This window comes from Mercurialis annua, linkage group LG8 (genome assembly GCF_937616625.2).
Source record: "Mercurialis annua linkage group LG8, ddMerAnnu1.2, whole genome shotgun sequence".
In the NCBI taxonomy this organism is placed as follows: domain Eukaryota; kingdom Viridiplantae; phylum Streptophyta; class Magnoliopsida; order Malpighiales; family Euphorbiaceae; genus Mercurialis; species Mercurialis annua.
In genome coordinates, this window is record NC_065577.1 from 38,632,651 (window position 1) to 38,651,862 (window position 19,212).

General features: G+C 36.5%; 2 protein-coding genes across 5 annotated transcripts; both read right to left on the reverse strand.

The window, feature by feature from the left end:
• Positions 1 to 139: 139 nt before the first annotated feature.
• On the reverse strand, positions 140 to 7,123 carry LOC126660379 (elongator complex protein 1). Of its 3 annotated transcripts, none has more exons than XM_050353848.1 (6): positions 6,840 to 7,123; positions 5,725 to 6,058; positions 2,200 to 5,173; positions 1,585 to 1,683; positions 843 to 1,167; positions 140 to 435 (listed from the first exon to the last, which is right to left on the reverse strand). In XM_050353848.1, the coding sequence occupies exons 1-6, from the start codon at positions 6,999 to 7,001 to the stop codon at positions 433 to 435; spliced, it is 3,897 nt and encodes a 1,298-aa protein (XP_050209805.1). In that variant the 5' UTR covers positions 7,002 to 7,123; the 3' UTR covers positions 140 to 432. The 3 variants fall into 3 exon arrangements, 2 of the variants coding, with proteins under 2 accessions (XP_050209805.1, XP_050209804.1); XM_050353847.1 differs by having other exon boundaries at positions 2,122 to 5,173; positions 6,840 to 7,122; XR_007635344.2 differs by lacking the exon at positions 140 to 435 and having other exon boundaries at positions 1,030 to 1,167; positions 2,276 to 5,173.
• Positions 7,124 to 8,065: 942 nt separating this feature from the next.
• LOC126659830 (uncharacterized) lies at positions 8,066 to 19,146 on the reverse strand. Of its 2 annotated transcripts, none has more exons than XM_050353158.2 (11): positions 18,704 to 19,146; positions 17,887 to 18,001; positions 16,828 to 17,799; positions 16,627 to 16,751; positions 15,763 to 15,906; positions 14,689 to 15,652; positions 12,188 to 12,670; positions 11,777 to 12,096; positions 10,837 to 10,935; positions 10,630 to 10,755; positions 8,066 to 10,091 (listed from the first exon to the last, which is right to left on the reverse strand). In XM_050353158.2, exons 1-11 carry the CDS (start codon positions 18,905 to 18,907, stop codon positions 8,334 to 8,336), a joined length of 5,310 nt encoding a protein of 1,769 aa, XP_050209115.1. In that variant the 5' UTR covers positions 18,908 to 19,146; the 3' UTR covers positions 8,066 to 8,333. The 2 variants fall into 2 exon arrangements, with proteins under 2 accessions (XP_050209115.1, XP_055960011.1); XM_056104036.1 differs by having other exon boundaries at positions 16,627 to 16,766.
• Positions 19,147 to 19,212: the final 66 nt, after the last annotated feature.

The following is a 19,212-nucleotide window of genomic DNA, read 5'->3' on the forward strand; positions in this document are numbered from 1 at the left end:
AGGATTCATGAAGATTTTGGTCTAGACCGAAAATTCCCGAACGAGTTTTACTTTTAACATCCAGAAACGAATCTGACTTGTATAATTTTAGAAATGTCATTAAACCATAAACGACCGGTCATGATGGTGAGACGACAAATGGGTAAAATGTTTTTGATAAAATGAAAATGGCTCAGATATGACTATTGCATAATTAAAATATTTGCAATGCTTCAGTGAAACAAAAGCCAACAAGTAATGAGAACGTAATGGAAAAAAAAAATTATGCATCATTCTCATACCGGTCGGGATCTACAGGATTGGTGTATTCTTTATATATTCCCGAGTTTCGCACTACAGCTACACTTTCTACGTAAAGAAAAGCCTCTTGCACTTTTTGTTGGTGACCAATGATTCCATGGCAAGTATATTACCGTAACAACACATAAAACTTCACTGCAAATAGAGGTGTGTAAGAATCAAACCAATACCGAACAGATAAACCCGGTTTGAATTTATAAAAAAAAATAGTTCAATTCAGTTTTGGGAGTAAAAAATTTTAATTGGTTTGGTTTGGTTTGAAACTTTTAAATTCTTATAAAATTGGCAGGGTTTAGTTTTGGAAAAAAAAATTCACAAATTCTTGTTAGGCTTCAATAACAGAACTTTTTTTGCTAGTTATCAGTATGAAGCTTTATGCACAACTTCTTGTGCATGTCTATCATTCTACTAGCACAGAAATTTAAATATGTCGGCTGAAAAAACATGGATTATGAAGTATCTGCATGCCTCAGGCCTCGCCGTTAATGTGGTGATGTATGTGATGCCATATATTTATTAGATTAACAATGAACCAGACTAACCTTTGCTGTTGAAGGAGAAATGAACACTTTAGACCGCCAAGAAAACGCCTCTAAACTTTGTGGATCAGCTCTTGCTTTCTGCATATAATGCTCCAGATTAAGTGCCTGCTCGTTGATGTTATCGGTAGATATTGCATCTTCAGCTAGTTTAACTGCAGCCATTTGTGACAACTGAAAATTCTCTGCAACTCGTTGTAGCTTTCTTGCAGTGTCCTCTTGACCAAGCATGATGAGGGCAATTAATAAAGATCGAAGCTCACGCTTTGCACCATCTGTTAGAGACATTCCTTTCAAATGGTCGACTAGAGCTAATTCCTCACCAGGACTGCAATGTCAGGAAATTAACTTGCATTAGGTCTGGGCATAAAAGTGACAATAACAAAAAAAAATCTCTCTGAATATAAAAAAATAAGGAATACTATACAAAACAACAAAAAATTGAAGATTTAGTTACAATTAGAAATGTACTTTTTTGTCTTTTTTCATAGACCCTTTATCTATACTTGTTCAATTGAGTGGATTGATCCGATAAATAAAAATTGTGTTTTGTCATTTGATATTCCGAGTTTTTTCAATTAGAAATTAAAGAAATTAGATACAAATCACGAGAATGAATTTTCTTCCTCGAATTTTGCATTAAGAGGTAAAGGATTTCATCTTTTTAAGAAATGAAGTTCTTCATTGAGATATGGAGCCGATGATCCCTTAACTATAAGAATAGAACTAATAGAACGAATCACACCTGCCAGGGCGAATTTTCCCTTTATTTCTCTGACGCCTTGCATTTCTTCCCTTGCTGGTCATACTAGAGCTCACAGAAGCAGCAGAGCTCTTCCGTGTCCTGTTGATAAAATAAAATGAAGATTGAGAGTAGCACTTGGACATTTTGGGTGAGATACAGCAGAACTCATTTCTGAAACACACAAGCATGCACACAGAAGCAAAAGTAACATAAAATGTGCATGAAAGCAGAGCTTGCAGAGGAGAAAATAGTCGGAAAAAACAAGATAGAATTAGAACTAATCCAAGACTAAGAAAAGAATAACACGTTAAGTAACAATCTCATGACAAGTTAAGCTGTCCTTCGAGCAATCAACCAGTTTTGGGATTACATTTCATGGGAAAAGAATCTAGTAAGAATAATATCCCGACATATGAGCATATAAATTTAAAAACAAAATGTAAAAGTACATAGTTGTGCGTTTGTTTTATATGACAGAGAATATTAATGAAGGGTTTGATTAGAAAAATCATAACGACGTTTAGTGCAAAAACATACCCTGTGGTGTAAGCACTCATACCACTAAAGTTACTACTAGCTTCTGAGACAGTATCATAATCTAGATCATTTACTGACCGATCCTCTGATTGAAGCTTTGCCGCAAGCAGTAACCTTCTCTGTCGAACAGCTAAGTAACGGGTCAAGTACTTACCAACTTTTTCTAGGCCTTCCTCGTATTCACTAATTAGAGCATTTGCACCTTCAACCGATGCATTCTTCACAATTAAGACTAAATCTTCTCTCATGTGCATAAAAGCAACTCGTAAAGCTTCCTCCCAGTCTCTGGCACTGATTAACAGAACAATGCCACCATTAACATCTCCACAGTACTCGAGAGCAATTTTTGCAGCTTCCCCTGGTTTGCCTAGTGCTTGTAGTTCTTCACGAACTTCATGGGCAAGTTGCAATACAGAAGCTTTATCCAGTTTAAGAAGGCCTGCAACTGTAAGCAACCCACTCCAATTCCCACAAGCACGATATGCCTTCAACGCATTTTCCAAACTGGAACAACAGATGTAAGTAGTAGCAGCATCCTCAAAGCATTTCTTATCAATAAGATCATCACCCCAGGCCTCAAGAATCTCCGTTCTCTTGACAGGATCAATTATTAGTTGAAGTGCCTGAGGAAAGAGTTGAGGATATTTCTTCAAAAGATCCATACACTCTGAATAATGAGCATCGCCAGCTGAAACAATATGTTTAAGAGCTTTCTCAAGCCTCTGCAGCTTAAGGTCAATAGTGTAGCGCATTATGAGACTTGGCATGCGTTCTAGTTCTTGTAGATAAGGAAGAAACTCTTTTGGATCTCGTTGAGAGTTGAGTGCCACAATGGCTGCAAGGTGCAAATCATAAAGTCCTAAGGCGGCTTCAAATACAGCCTCTGGATCAGATAACCACAACAAATGCTTCAGGGCTTCTTCTGCAGAAGGGAAAGAAGTTCTCCTAGGGTCATTAGAACTTTGTAATTCAAGCTCACGGATAACTTTTATCCTCTCTAAGGCCTCCTCAAGAGCAGGAGGATCACTACGAGCTAGAGTGGTTAAAATGCAGAGCTCCCTGGCAGGACTCTCTGTGACCAGTTCCTCAAGAGCCTTCCTTATGGCAAGCAGGACAGCAGAAACCTTATTATTAGCATTTAAACCTTTTAAATCTTGGCTTTGAATGACTTCATCCGCATTTTTGCTAGGCAAGGAGATGTAATTTTTATATAGCGTCTCCATGATGTTCTCATTCTTTACAGCACAGACAAACTCAGTTATGTAGCTCAAATTGTCAACCTGTTTGACAAATTCTGAAGCTGAGTGAAGAAATGCTTGCCAACCACAATGATCAAGAATAATATTGAAATCTATTCTCTGCCTCCTAACCATGAGTATTGCATCCCTAAACCGGCCTTGATTCAAAGCATTGACTATTGATGACAGAACCAATTTTCTGGGATAAACACATTCTAGATTCCCACGAGTAGTTTGAACTATGACAGCGGCAGCATCACCATGCAGAACACCAATGATTCTGGCACCTCTTTCCCATATTTGTATGAAGTTCATATTTTCATCTTTTTTTCTTCTGTTTCCAGCATGAACAAAATTCTCATATTTTGACTCTATTTCTCCATGTAATATATCATTAATATCAACAATTACGAGAAAATCTTGTTTGGTTGCAAGAATTAAATGTGTGATAACTTGATCCCCTAGATTAGAGTAGAATGAGAAGCTACTACAGTTGTTGCATATTACTTTTCCACCAAAATGGAGCCTACCAATGTCATCAAGTCCAAAAAGCAAAGGATTTGGTGAGCCATTGTTAACTGCACTCATCCAAGGGCAAGTTGCTGAAAAACTCATACCGACATGTTCTCTAGCTCCTCCAGTAATGGAAAACTCTAATGCTGATGCATACTCAAAGTTTTTTCCGCCACCAAACTGAATAAAAGCTGAGCTCTTCACAGGATTGGGAGCGATGCCACTTACAAGTCTTTCCAGAGAATTACAATGGGAAACCTTTGCATGCCAACCTGAACTCGTGATAATACCTGGAACATGATTCTCAGAGCATGCAATTTCAATTTCCTGCAAATAAAAACCATGACGTCCTTGCTCATCCAATGAGCTATGAGAGATGGAACTACTATGAGAGAAACCATAGTGAGAAACAGCAAGAAGTACATGTGAATCCAACCATGTAAGGTGTGCAAGGGTTCCTAATTCGGTCTCAGAAATGCAAGTTTCAACACTTATATCTTTGCCTTCAAGTTCCTCCCATGTATCAGATTCAGGAAGTTCTACAACACAGAAATGGCCATCTGACAAAAATGCAGCAATAAGGTTTTTCGCATTCTTGAAATAGAAAGCCATGTCCCGAACAGGACTTGAAAAGTTAAGGCTGAACAAATGCAGAGGAGGTGGCATAAGGGACAACGCGAGAGGAGTTACAAGTATCTTAGAGTCATCTATGACCAATGCAGTTGAGTTCTCCATGACAGCACTGATCCATATGAATCTGTAAACTGTAATCTGGCCCTCAAGATTCCAACATATCAGCTCCAGAGGCTTTGTTGGATCCCACATAAGCCTCACCCCATCCTTCCTTGGGTATCTAGTTTCATGTTTTAAATACCAATGATTGTTGCTGAAAACCCAAACTTTAACAGAATCGTATTTCTCACATCTAAAAACAGATGCAAGAAGATCTGAACTACAATTCCACTTAAGTAATTCTACTGTTGCACCAACTGGTTCATTGATGCTAAAGGAGCTTCTAAATAATCCATTTCTCTCATGAAAAACTATATCAGGACATTTATGTTCAGCTCTTTTGTCCCATACAGCTGCGATTTTTGCTCCACTAGGCATCCAGTCTAAAACTGCTCCCATGAACGACTTTGAATCTGAAGCAGCATGCAATGCACCTGAATCGCGTTCCCAGACCTGCAGTCTCTTATTCAAGGAAGAAGAGTTGGAGACATCACTCAGTGTTGCTAAGTATTTCCCATCACCTCTCCATGATATGGAACTCCTATTTGTGGAAGAATTAGTTGGTTCACCTGAAGCCACAATTTGATGAGTGACATTGTCTTTTTTACTTTGATGTGATAACATAACTATAATAGTTAATATATACTTAAGTGGACTGAACAATGCTCAGAATAAGTTGCATTTGCATATTATTCTAAATTCTAATAGCAGGAATAGAATTCACATGAACACAACAGCACAGCACATATAAAACCAAAAAAATCAAGGAAAAGGACAGTTTTTGTTTCCTCACCCTAAGACCCACACATCAAAGAGCCATAACAATCCTCCACAAACAAACAGTTTTTCTCAGGTTATCACAGAAAAGTGGAAAGAAACAGCAAAACGTTTGAGGCTGTGTGCATAGGAGAGTTAATATTGAGCTTTCAATTTAGTCTATCGATAACATATTGCTCGCATAGGAGGGCAAAGATTAAACGAATCTTGCAAGGTGAATTACAAATAATATAGTTGGTTAAATTTCATCCTAAAACAAACTTTCATGGAAACTCCAAAACAAAATATAAATAAAAAATCAAACCTAAGTGCGACCAAATAGATTAATGGAAATGGTCCTTACTTACGTCAACACCATCAGGCTGATCATCCAACGCATTTTCATACAACAAATCCCAGTCATGTGTCATCACCAGCATCTGTCCCAAACCAGTAACAATTCCAAGCAAGTCACCATCAGGACTAGGCGCAATGCACTTAACACCGCCATCTACTTGACCGACAACCTCCAAAGCATTATCATCCACATTATAAAGCAGCAGAGCTCCATTACTAGTTCCTATAATCAGTGCCTCCTTCTCCATAAGATAATCAAAGGAAGTAATAAAATCCCCATTTTCCAAATCAATAGGATGCACTCCAGCTTGCAGTGATGTCTTTCTCCAAACATTTTCACTCTGTGTCATCACAAGCTTATTAGAATTAGAATAAACAAGCTCTAACTATCATAAAACCAATATTTATTCTATTAAAAAGGAAACAAAGTAAAAAAAAACTGGCGTCAATAAGAACTTCCAGTTTTGCCAACTCTTCAGCGTGTTTTGCAATTTTAACACGAACATTCAATTTTTCCAATTTAATAATTTTCCGTTTTCCGTCAAAAAATGGTAATCACCGGAAAAAACACTTCTCTGGCGTCCACGTCAGAATTTTTTTGACGAAAAATTGCTCGGTGTTTAGAATTGCAAAAGTTAAAAAGTTGGTGTCCGCCAAAGTGGAAAATTCGTGTTAAAATTGTTAAACATGAACTTTCAGTTTTGGCGGACACCAAATTTTGAATTTTTGTAATTTCAAACACCAGCAATTTTCCGTCAAATAATGCCAAAGTGGACACCGGAAAAAACGCTGTTCCGTAGTCCGCACCAGCATTTTTTGACGAAAAATTGCTGGGTGTTCAAAACTGCAAAAAATCAAAAATTGGTGTCCAAAATTGAAAAGTCCTGTTAAAGTTGCTAAAGACGCTAATGTTGGTGATTTTTTAAGCAATTAAGCCTAAAAAAACTGGTGTTTTTAAACATAATCCCCGTTCATAAACCATTACATAACTAAGAACCCAATTGGAAACTGATTTTGATTAGCAACAAAAATACAAATTCTGCAGCAGAAACTAATACAGGCCCAAATGATAAATCATAATAAAGATTCAAACTTTGTACAGAGATGAGGAAAGGGAATTACATGGAAAGAAGAAATCTGAACGGAGTATATAAAATTAGCAGAAGAAGCAAAGAACAAGCGGTTTCTTTCGATATCAATGGCAGCGAAGAGAATAACTTCTTCTTGGTCTGATTGTAATTCAATGTTCAGTGATATTTCTGAATATAGCTTCAAGTTTTTCATTTTCAAAACCTCTCAAATCAAAGCAAAAAAATAAAAAATAAAAAATATTCTTCAGAGAATTTGTTAATTAGGGTTTTGAAGGGTTTAGTGAGTGATGGTGAAATGAAGCATGTTAGACTGTCGAAGCTTGACCAGTGTTTTAAAAACCAAATCAATAGCCACCGGTTCAAAGTTTAATGGTTCAGCTTATTTATTAAATACAAATAAATATTATATGCACTTTTTTTATAATAATATAAAAATTGGATCAGACCTTATATATGAAATTTTGTAGTTAAAAAATGCATTAGAGTTTTTTTTATAACAATAGGTCAATTTGTATGGTTCAACCGATTTAATATTGCATCAAACTATACAATTTGTTTTGATTAAAGCGGTTGAACCATATTTTTGGCTTTTAAGAAGAATCGAATTGAAATGTCCTTACTTTACAGTGAAACCGATTAAACTTTCCGGTTTAACTTTTAAGATTCCAAGTTGGATAAACACTAGGACGACTTCCTTGCCTTTCATTGCTTAGTCATGCAACCGTTATATCACGCCATTTTTGTTTAACAAGTATTTGCTTTGAATAATTATTCCTAAAAATAAGAACTTTTGATTTGGAAGGAAATTTCACTTGCAGCTTGTGGCTTTATCATCCAGTTTCACAGTTATTGTAAAAGGAGTTTATGTTTAACATAGAGTGTCTGCTTAAGTTATGAATTATCAAGTCTCAAAATGTTCTCTAAGAAATTATATTTTTAAAAGAAAAAACATACAAACAAAAAACAAATTCTACTATTAGCTTTTATTTTGCAATCCTAAATAGTCGGTTACTCTTAATTTTGTGCACACATGGTCCTTTGAACAGAATTACAGAAAATACCATCATTTCTACAACTCAAAACAGACCATGTATCATACAAAAAATACAACAGATACACAAAATTAACATTAGAGAGACTCTAAAACCAAAAAAATATACAAGGATCAAATAAAATTAAGGCTAATAGTAGACTTTTACATATGTTATAATCACATTTAATCTTGATCATGAATAAAAAGAGCAAGGGAGCAGAAACTTAAATGTAACGAATTTCTATTCATTTCATATAACTATATCCATTAATTTTCACTACAGAATTTCAGCAATTACAATCTGACCAAAAATACACCTAAATGTGCCTTCTTCACTGAACTGTATCATATTCCTATCCTGTGCTTTTCTGTGATTACTGACTAATTCAATCTCATAAAAGAAACTATCTAAAACTAACCTATCCAAACCGTTAAAAGTAGCGAATCCTGCCACCTACAAAACCGTGTCTATACACCATCTATAAGAGATTCTCAACCAAGTTCAATACCCTTTGCTCTTGCAGCTTCTACAACAAAACTCACATCTCCTCTAGTTTTCGACAAATTATGATAGCGTTTCCACAACTTAACAGAAAATGGATAAGCGGATAAAGCTTTCCGGTAAAACCTCTCGCGGATTAGCTCAATACCGGCAATATCATCTAAAATACCAGCAGCATCTAACCACTTATACTCCGGAGCTATTGGGATGGCATGAAAGATTGCATTGGCTAAAGTTGAGCTTGCCCAGTACAACATACTGCCAGAAGTAAGATTAATAAAATGCTCGCCTTTTGTCAGCAACTTACAAGCCGAAAATGCTAATGGATAATTATCCGGCACTATCTCCAAGACGGCTTCGACAAAGTCAACCAGTTCCTTTGGCTGGCTAAATACTTGGGGTATAAGTGACGGTCCATACCACACTTCAAGAACCAAGTTTACAATAACATATTCAGATGAAACTGGAGTCAGTATGTTACTAATCAGCTGTTTCATTCTTGGCTTCTCGATTTTTTCGATAAATTGTCTAGATAATGGCTCGGAAACAGGGAAAGCCCGGATTTTGTCCAAGTAACGGTTCAAAACATTCAGGCACTTACTTATAGAAGCACCTTCATTTAACTGTGACTCGAACTTGAGCAAAAATGCAGAATGTTCTCTCAAGCAATGCTCAAAAAATGCCGGAACTGCAGATTTGAATGCTCTATCAATGGCGTCACGGGCCTCAGCTTGATCATTATGTAACAATTTACCGAGAGAGAGATTGAGATATCCAAACATCAGATCCGAGTGGTTAGAACCGGCTGTCAAGAAGTTCAAATTTGACGCTGAAGCTTTTTCCAGCGATACATGCAAGCTACCTATATCATCCGACTTTTCCTTTGGAGTAAACTGATCTCCTGAAAGTAAGCTAAACCAACGGACAATGAGCACTTTTGCAAAATCAGGACCTTCCTTTTGGAGAGCAAATTCGATATATTGATTCCAGATACAATGAATTCCTGGAATTTCCTTCGGCCAGTTTCTAAGGGCTTCCTCAAACCCCTCAAAATTATTCATTTGAACCCTTGCTGATATAAGCACAAATTCTAAGCAGGACGGGTATTTCTTCATATATTCATCCAACAAGCTCCTGCAGCATTCCAAACAATCGAGTGCTACCATGCACCTAACATGGCAAAGACCGAAATATTGCATGGATTTATGTTCAACTTCTTTCCCGAGTGATTTGATATTCACATACTCTTTAACAGAATCCACCGCCATATCTACCAGTTGAATAGCCCTCTGCTTCTCTTCATCTGGTAAATGAACGCGGGGCCACTCAATGGCTAGCAAATCTTTGTAACATTCAAACTTATGCACAATAGCATCCGGCAACTTCTTGTACATAACTAAGTACACACAACATACCCAAAACATACATTTATCGGAAACTTTTAAGCATGCAAGGACATCAGAGAGCACCAAAGAATGATGTTGATCTGAAATATCTGTTGCAAGAAAGAGCCTACAGATTTTCTGAATGGCCTTATCGACGTTCCCAGACATGCACAAAAAGTCCATCATCTGCAAAAACACGTCTAAGATGCATGCACTAGCATACATTTCATCCTTTTCGTAGGTAGATAAACTGCGACAAAGTGCTGTGAGGGCAGCATCATATGCAACTAAACGATAATCGATCCGTGTACGACTGTTGATATATAGAAGCCAGATTACATAACATTTGTCATTGTGTTTAACCTGAAAGAAAGAAGGGGAAAAGTGTTTCCATACAAAAATTTGCATATTTTTACATTCAAGCGAAAAGGAAAAGATTTAGAAAACGCAAGATATTAACAGATGCACAGCTAAAACAATGACAAGAAACACTCAGGCACATATAAAGATCTTGATCTCAAGCAAGAAATTGAAAAAATGACAAAATATAATAATCCGAAAGAGAAACCGAGAGATATAAACAGATGCACAGATAAAACAGAGACAAGAGGTATGTGGCATGCCATGTAAGCAAAATTAAATCCTAATTCAAAAATGGACATATTTGCAACAAATCTTTCGATTTGGGACATAATTAAAAAATTTAAGGGTTTGGCCAAAATTGATAAAAGATGCAAAGGTTTAGGTTTAAAAAACAGTTTGGCCTATAATCACTACTACTGCATAAAGCAACAAATTACCACTTATGATAGAAAATTAAGAGAGCATCAAAGAATCTAGAAACAAAAGGTGCTGCTATAGAGGATCGGGAAAGTGAACTCCCCTACTCTTAAAAACATACCGCATAGGAGTACATGTCATCCTTTGCAACTGATTTCACATTGCCGTTGTAAATAAGTAGATAAATTATCCACAGAATATCAGAATTAGGTACAGCTTCAATAGCACGTGAAAGAACAGAGAGAGCCTGCAAACAAAGGAAACGGGATAAAAAAAAATGAAGTTTCTGGACACAATTGCAGATTAACATGGAGGCCATAAACCTCACCTTTTTCATACCCTCAAGTTTGTTAGCCTCTTGACTGAGCATAAGAAAAGCCATCTCCAAAGATTGCAAAGTAGAAGGTAACGTAAGATTTGGATGATTCTATGTATGCATTAAGCAAAAAGAAAAAAACTAAATGAGATTATGACAAACAACAGAAAGCAATTATGCATCACAATAAGTCCAAACAAATTTCACTGTTGCAAACAAGTAAAATCTACATTGAGCTAAAAAAACACGTCAATAAAATGGGAATGTCAAGAAATAACTTGAAGAAACGACATGCATAAATGGATGAAAATGATATCAAACCATACATGCTGGTAGCAGAGACCTAAGTAAACTATATCAAAAGTACATTCCTGTTATCTATAAATGAAGTACACATGACCACTTCTCATATATTAACATGCATTAAAATTCTCATATATTAACATGCATTAAAATTCATACTTTAAACAAATGCCTCAAACTCCATTAGTGGCTCACTCACAACCCAGCAAAAAGCAAATGCACCCAAAATATTCTCATTACTTCCTCTGCAAGAAATCACAAGCATCAAGCTCCTCCTCAAGCTAAACTCAATCAATCCCAAGAAACGATCACATACAAAATGCCAAGTATTGCTCACCGCCCACAATAGAAGAGTATAAGCACGTTGCTGTTACTTCATAAAACAATCATATATTCATCTACACCAAATTATTAATCCCCATATTTCTCTACCAAAAGGCTTCTTCTCTATAAGAAAAAATAAACTTCTAAGATAATTCATTCTCCAAATATTACTGAATTAGGATTTAATTTTGCTTACATATGTTGCAACATGTAAGCAAAATTAAATCCTAACAGATAATCTTTTAAAAATATCAATGCAGCAAAAGAAGACAATCAAATGGAAAAGGATGATCAAAAAGAAATTAGAAAAAGGGAATAAACAAACCACTATGCTTTTTCTACTCTGGAAGTATGACAACTGCTTCTCTGAATTACACTGGACCTCAATGCGACCATCACTTCCTAGCAAAAATGGCTCATCAGCAGGCAAATCTTTTTGAAGAAAATTTGATAAAGCTATGCAGATAGTGAAGCATTTCTTCCAGCATTGCCCATTTCCTTGAGTTACAACAGAGTTGTATTTATGTGGATCATATTTCAAAATATCTAAGCCAACTATATAAGTTGGTGGAGTCGAAGCACACTGAAATTTTGAAAGTTCTGTTGTGCCCTTGTAGCTTGTTTGAAGTAATCCAACCTGACAGTCTGCACAAGCGCTACTGTTGAATGTGAGCAATGAAGAACAACTATCCAGTCCAGCAGTAAAGAGAGTAAACAAAAAGCACAAATTTCATACCAGAACTGTAAAAATCATCACGCCGACGGCCTACTTTTCCATTGGAGAAGTCCCTAACATGTTGCCAAGGACATTGATCATTGTTACATTTTCCACGGAGTTCGTACGTGCAGAGTGGCCAAAATGGATCAACTAAGAGATCACTAGTAAATGAGCCAACTTCCTGACCACATAAACCCCTAATACCCTCCTCCATTGGGTCAGCTATGGTAATGGCACAATGAATATCCCCAATGTCAGTACAATCAGCTTCATTTTTATAATCACAACTGCCATCTTGTTTGCCTTTTTGACTTTGTAATTCTATGGAATTAAGTGCAGGAATATATTTCATATGACCAAATGCACTCCTTAAAACCAACGAAGGTGAAAATACAAAAGTTTCTACGGGATGCCACGCGCTAGAATACTCATCGTCGTTCTTTTTCTGGTTCTGGATATTGAAGGTAACCTCAGAATTATTTCTCTCAGGCTGATCATTACCTAAATTCAGGAATGAAAACAGTTAAAGAGGTTTCCAACCAATATGATGGAAAACAATGTAAACGATAAACTATAATGTACAGTAAAATATTTTTTGCTCTCCCAATAGACAAAAGAATAAATTCAACTAAGATGCCTTGATTCATTTCTCATAGGCAATATTGTGGAGTCTTAACTGGCAAATTTCCCCCTGAAGTTGTTTGCAGGATTTCATTGTTTGAAAATTAATTCTCTGGCCATGTTACTCAGAACATTTACAGAGAACGGCCAGTTAGCCCCTTTACAAACTCCTAACATATGCCTGAAAGAGACTCTAAAGGACAATAGAATATTTGCTTACAAAATTAAAATAAAATAGCAGTAGTAGAAAGTTTTGAACTAAAAAAAAATAAAACAGGAAGCAAAAGTAATACAAAATTAAGGTTCCTTTCTCTCTCCCTCAACCTCCATGATCTCTGTCTACTTTATTTTATTTTATTTTCAAAATACACAGAGCATCCATAATTTTACACTTAACACCTTCTACCTTTCTCCTTTATCTTAATCCCATTCATCATCCTCTCCGATAAAACCCCCCATTTCAATCTTTCTTAGCACAAAAATGGCAATAAGACATCATCATCATCTCTAACAAAGTTTCTAGTAACTATCCCATCCCCATCATATTAAAGCAAGCAGCTTCCTAAAACCAAACAACTCTCCCTCCAATTTTTTCTACACTTAACTAATGCACCACTTCCACACAATTCTACCCTAACGCCGCCATAGAAAACCGGAAAAGGTTGACAAGCACAGCGCCAAATTTTTATCCTTAATCATAGAGGAAGCCAACACTCTCATAGACTGTCTTAAAGAGAAGTTAGGAGTCTCAGTTGCTGTCTTTACTCTAGCAGCTGCTAGCTGCTCCAGGTGCTGACAGTGACTTTCGTGAGAAAGAACAGCAAGCCACCACTTTCACAATTTAGGGTTATCACTTTCATGAAACAGCAGGTTAGATCTTATATTTACTATCCAATTAAATCTCATCCAAAGTAATAGTTGTGGACTTCATGTTTTGATTCTAAATCTGACTATTGTGTTTTAGTTTTTTTTTTTGTCGTATTTGTGTAAGAGAATAAGATAGCAGTGATTGCTGGAACAATGTCTTGTGAATAGATAAGGTAAGTGAAGTTTGAGGATCTAGGTCTAGGTAAAATATCCAGCTGCAGATTTGGAAATTAAAAAATTTAGTGGCAGAACTGGTCATGGGAGAAATATACGACTCAAAATATACAGAGGATTAGAAAAAAGAGAGGACATTAAAAAATAGCAAATAGAAAAGAAGGAAAAGAAAGATAAGATAAAAATAATATTTTGTTCATTCTAATATGTTCCACTTGCTTTAGTCTCTTTAATTTGGGATAAATTAATAAAATTGCAAAATCAAGTAGAACGGCCACAGTTAATTTTGAGGCAGTTGGCCCTCGGAAACATGTTTGGGGGCCGGTTTCATGTCCCGAGTCAAAAATCTCAAAACTAGACTTCTTCTCATCTCCCTTTCTTACAACTCTTTAATAACTGGTTTCTCTCAAATAATTAGCATAATTTTGAAAAAGCAAGTTAAATAGAACCTTAGAAAACCATGACCATTTGATGTTGTTTCCATAAAAGTTAAAATAACTCAAACCACACATCACAAAAGAAAGCATGTTGGAAAGATTATCAGCACATTTTGGCCTTTATTTTCCAGTTAGTATATCACTTTAATGAAATTTACACATCAATAATAATAAGCGCCTGTTTCATGCAGCAAGCAGCACAATAAAGTCGTAGCTTCTAATCATCAATTTCACACGCAACATACAACATATCTATCTGCATGAGTGCGTATGCACTGCATGCATGTATACAGGCAGTAAGTAACTAGATCTAACAAGAAAGGTTTGGCAACCAGAAGTAAAACAGCCGCATGGTTGCACAACCTTTAATAGACAAATAGAAAGCTAGAAGGAAAGCAGGACAATTCAAAAAACAAATACCTCCTAGACCAAATTCTTGATTTCTTTCTGGCTCTGATAGCAGAGCACTGCCATTGCTTGTTTGAGTTCTTTCACTTCCGTTGTCACTATCAGTCGCCACCTCATCTGCAGGGTATAGATTTAATGGACTGCTAGGCTTCGAGAAAGTCCTCTTTCCTAGCCGTGCAAATAGTTCAGACCTTAATGTTGCCTCAAGAATCAAAGAATCTGGGGAACAATCAGTGAAGGATTTTTCATTTGACTGATAAGCACTTTCTTTTTGCCTTCCCACAGAAGCTTGTTCTCTCTGCTGAATTTTGGAATAAGGCTGCACATTCTTATGCTTTAATGGAGAAGTCTCCTCGTCTTCATCTGCTGAAAATCGATCATTAGGAGAACTAGCAATGTCCGCAGCAGGTTTTCTGTTCACATACAATGGCTCAGATGTACTTGCATCTGGTTCACTGCATGGTTCAAAGCTCAAATTTTGTCCATTGACATGAATATAAGGTGCATTCAGCGGAGAGTCGCTGGCGGACTGAATGTTCAAATCATACCCTGGTTGGTTATGGCGATCGTAATCAGGCCTCTCAGGAAGGTTTGAAGGTGGCATTTGCTGTAAACTTCTAGATGAATTGTCCATTTGGTTAAAACCAATCCTAACACGTTCTTGTTTTCCGGTGGAACATGACAAGCCGGAATCACTCAAAAATAATGATCGAAAATGAGCCGAATACAGTTCCCTTCTCCGATAGAGGTCAGTACATCTAGAATTAGCCTCAACCAGAGCCCTCTGAGCTTTTCGATAAGCTTTAAGAGCATTTCTTTCTTCAATTTCGCATATGCGCCTCTGCTCTTGTGCTTCCCCAAGCTCCTTATCCAATGATTCCTCCATTTCAACTAATGAATCCATATCCATGTTATCATGTTCTGAGACATTTGCCACCGCAACATAATTCCAGCGACTACTATGGTCTAATGATGCCTGAATTCAACAACAAATTACACCAAAAAATCAGGCAGAAAGAGGGAAAGGAGTAACTGTACACAAATGTTAAGACACATATCACAGGGCAGATTTGGAGCCACAAAAACCTGACAAGTGTTGTCCAATGCTTGACCAACTTCCCGGTCATTAGATATGGCATCATGAAGTTGTTCACGACTTGTTGTCTTTGAAAAAGAACCCAGTAGCTGACGTCCACCAATCTTGAGTGGATGATTCAGGATAACATTGTTCTATGAAGTTGCATCAATATTAATGGGGGAGAAGATACAAACGTATGCATGCATAAGATATGAAACAAGTCTGAACCCAATTTTTTTTCTAAACCAGCTAAAAGCAAAACTTATAACAATTATTCATAAAATACAAGAAAAAAGAGGTATATTATGCATGCATGCAATATAGGGTATGATAGACCTACAGGCAAATGCTTTTAAAGCTGGAGATGTAATCAAGCCAATTGCCATAAGTATCAAAGCTCAACAAACTAATTATTACCAAGAGGGAAGAAATTAAAAGAGAAAGTATCTATGACAAGTACCAAGCATGACCTCGAAAAATCCAATTGTAATATTTAAACTACATTTCAGACCTCAACTTACTAATCTTTAATTCTAATCTAGCTAAGGCTGGCTTAGTAGATCCTTTTTGTCCGTTCCCTTGTTTTAAGGTCACATATCCAGAATGACAAATCAAAAATCCTTTTTCACACACTTCACCACATGTATGGTAGGACTATATTTCATCTTTAATGAGGTCTACTCAAAAGAAAATCAATGTCATAAAGACAAAATACTACATATGAACTTTTTTGAGAGGTAGTAAAAGGAGGCAGAATTGCAAAAACATTACTGAAAAGACAGAAATCAAGAAAGTACAAAGTAACATGGAAATTTATACAGGAACAAAATGTATTATTTTATGTTGTGAGGCACTCTAAATTTTTAACTTACTTTATTCTTGAGAAAAACATTTGAGTCGACATTGGTTAAAGGTGCATTTTGGTTCAATAATACAGAAGGATCCATCTGCATACTGCACCTGTCAGTCTGCATGTCGTTAACAGTGACATTAGCCCCTGCAAAACATAACACTGTATTTAGTTACAACAAGTTAAGTCACATTGGTTTATGAAAACAGAAAAGCACATTCACCTTCTTTCAATGCACTAGATAGATTCTCTGAATTATCCTCAAGCTTATCATCTTGCTTTTTCCATTTAACAGTTCTTGAATCTGTCTTTCTCGGGGGATTTCCTTTTGGGTCATGATCAATCATGTTCCTATCTTGCAAACCATTGCTTCCTAATGCTAGCTCTTTCAAAGGAATGTGTGATTTTAAAGAAACTATCTCTTGATGCCTATCTGATACTGGCTGGGTAGAACAAGTTCCAGTGACTTTTAAACGTTTCTTATCTGGTTCTGTTGCTTCTAACATTCGAATTCCTAAAGAGGTCATGTCAGATTTTCTGTCTGCACCAGCACCTAGGTTCCCAGAATTGTAATCCCTTCCTGAAACTGAAGCAAAATCCTTATTCTGATAGACAGCCTTAAGCTTCAGTTCTTTTTCTCGAAGTTCAATCTGCTGCCTCAAATCCCGAAGTTTAGTGGTGTTCAAACCCAAACATTGATCAGAAACATGCTCTTCGTTAGACAATTTTCTTTTCATTGTATTGAGATTTCTAACTCGAGATACCTGCTCAGCTGATGAGGACCCAGCGACCCTGGCTTGGTCTCCTCCATTAATCCTAGTTATATCCGAGACAAATGTGCGACTAAGAGACTTCTTAGGTAATACTTTATTCACATTTCTGGCAGCAGGTTGTAATTTGGTAGGTTTTGCAGATACAAGAGAAAACAGCCTCTGCTTATTGTCTGCTCCAGCTGTCTTCCGTCTTAATTCTAAAGCCTTCTTGAGTCTGCAATCTTCAGATTCACTTCCCGTGTCATCATCTGAGAATCTTATCACTAGGTTAGTATCTGCACCTGGAGGCCTACGCCATACGGTATTAGCAGATCTAGTGCGCAGTTTGTTCTTCTCAAATCCCTTGTCATTCTTTGATTGTAAGAATGAACGAGACTGAACACCAACAGAGTTTTCAGGATTATCGCTAGAAGTAGCCTTACCTGTGAACGAATGTCATCATCAAAGATCTATAAAACAAATACGAAATCTGAAATTCTCATCAGTTGAAGCGGGAAAACTGGACTTACTAGCTTGAACAATGCCTTTATTTAAATTGTTAAACGAAGGAACAGAACACAGCCCTGTCGGTGCAGGTGGGTTAATTGAACCAGCTGACTGTCTACCAGAGGAAACAGGATTTTCCTGCAAGACACAAACATTAAATTACATTTTAGCATGTTTCACTTATAAATTCAAAATAGAGAGAAAACTAGCCATTAGCCAACAAAGATTTTCACAACTAATTAACAAAGCTAACTATTAAGTAATTTTACTCCACATCCTAGTTATTGCAACTCAGTTATTGTCTTCAAAATGAGATACAAATGCCTTAGTGTGTGTGTGTGCGCGCGCGTGTATATATATATATATATATATATATATATATATATATATATATATATATATATATATATATATATATATATATATATATATATATAATGTTGCCTGGGACCTAGGTAGCACGGACATGGACACAGGGCAAAACAGTGTTATTTTAAGGTTTCTTGTGTAAAATTTGAAGTTCTGTGTCCGAAACGTCTAAGTGTCCAAAACATTTTCGAAACAGGAGGTTGATTGAATGAAGTGTTCGTGCTACCTAGCCTGAAACACTAAAAATGAAAATTGATTTTCATTTCCTTACCGTTTTCCTTTTCAATATCAAAGTGTTTTCTCCGCGACCAAACAGACCTCAAGCAATAATCAAAATAAATGAAGCAACGAACAATATGACTAAACCATTAGTAACTCAAGCTTCAAACTAGGCAAATAAATAAATAATTGAGAGAAAAAAACTCAAAATAAATGCCAGTAGCAAAAAAAAAGTGAGAAAAAAGAGCATACGTCGTCATCATTTTCGTCGTCGTCGGAAGAAGAAGCAGAGGTAGAGAGTTCGCCTTCTTCTCTAGTACTAGCGGCAGAGATTACGGCGGTTTTAAGAGGCACATTAAAATTAGGGTTCCGAACATTACTATTATCAACATTAGATTTGGTTTTAGTTTCGTTTTTGAGCTCGTCGCTGATACTAATATTGTTGTTATTTTCCATTTTTGCGTTGCTATTTTCGTCGCCGGAGATAGAAATTGAAGAAGCGGTTACTGATTTTTCCTTGTTTTTCAGGTGCTCGCCGTCACTGTTTCTCAGTCACTGGCGACGGTTATTTTGGATTTGATCGGTCAGGAGAAAAAAGAGAGAGGGACTGAAAAACGAAGCAAGTAAGCGCTGACGCAGGGCGGGGGAAGGTCAAGGGTATGGCGGGTAATGAAAATGGATTTGTGTAAGAGAAATACGTAATTGTCCTTCATTCTCTCATTTTATTACGGACGTTGTCCTTTTATATTTGTGAAATGAGC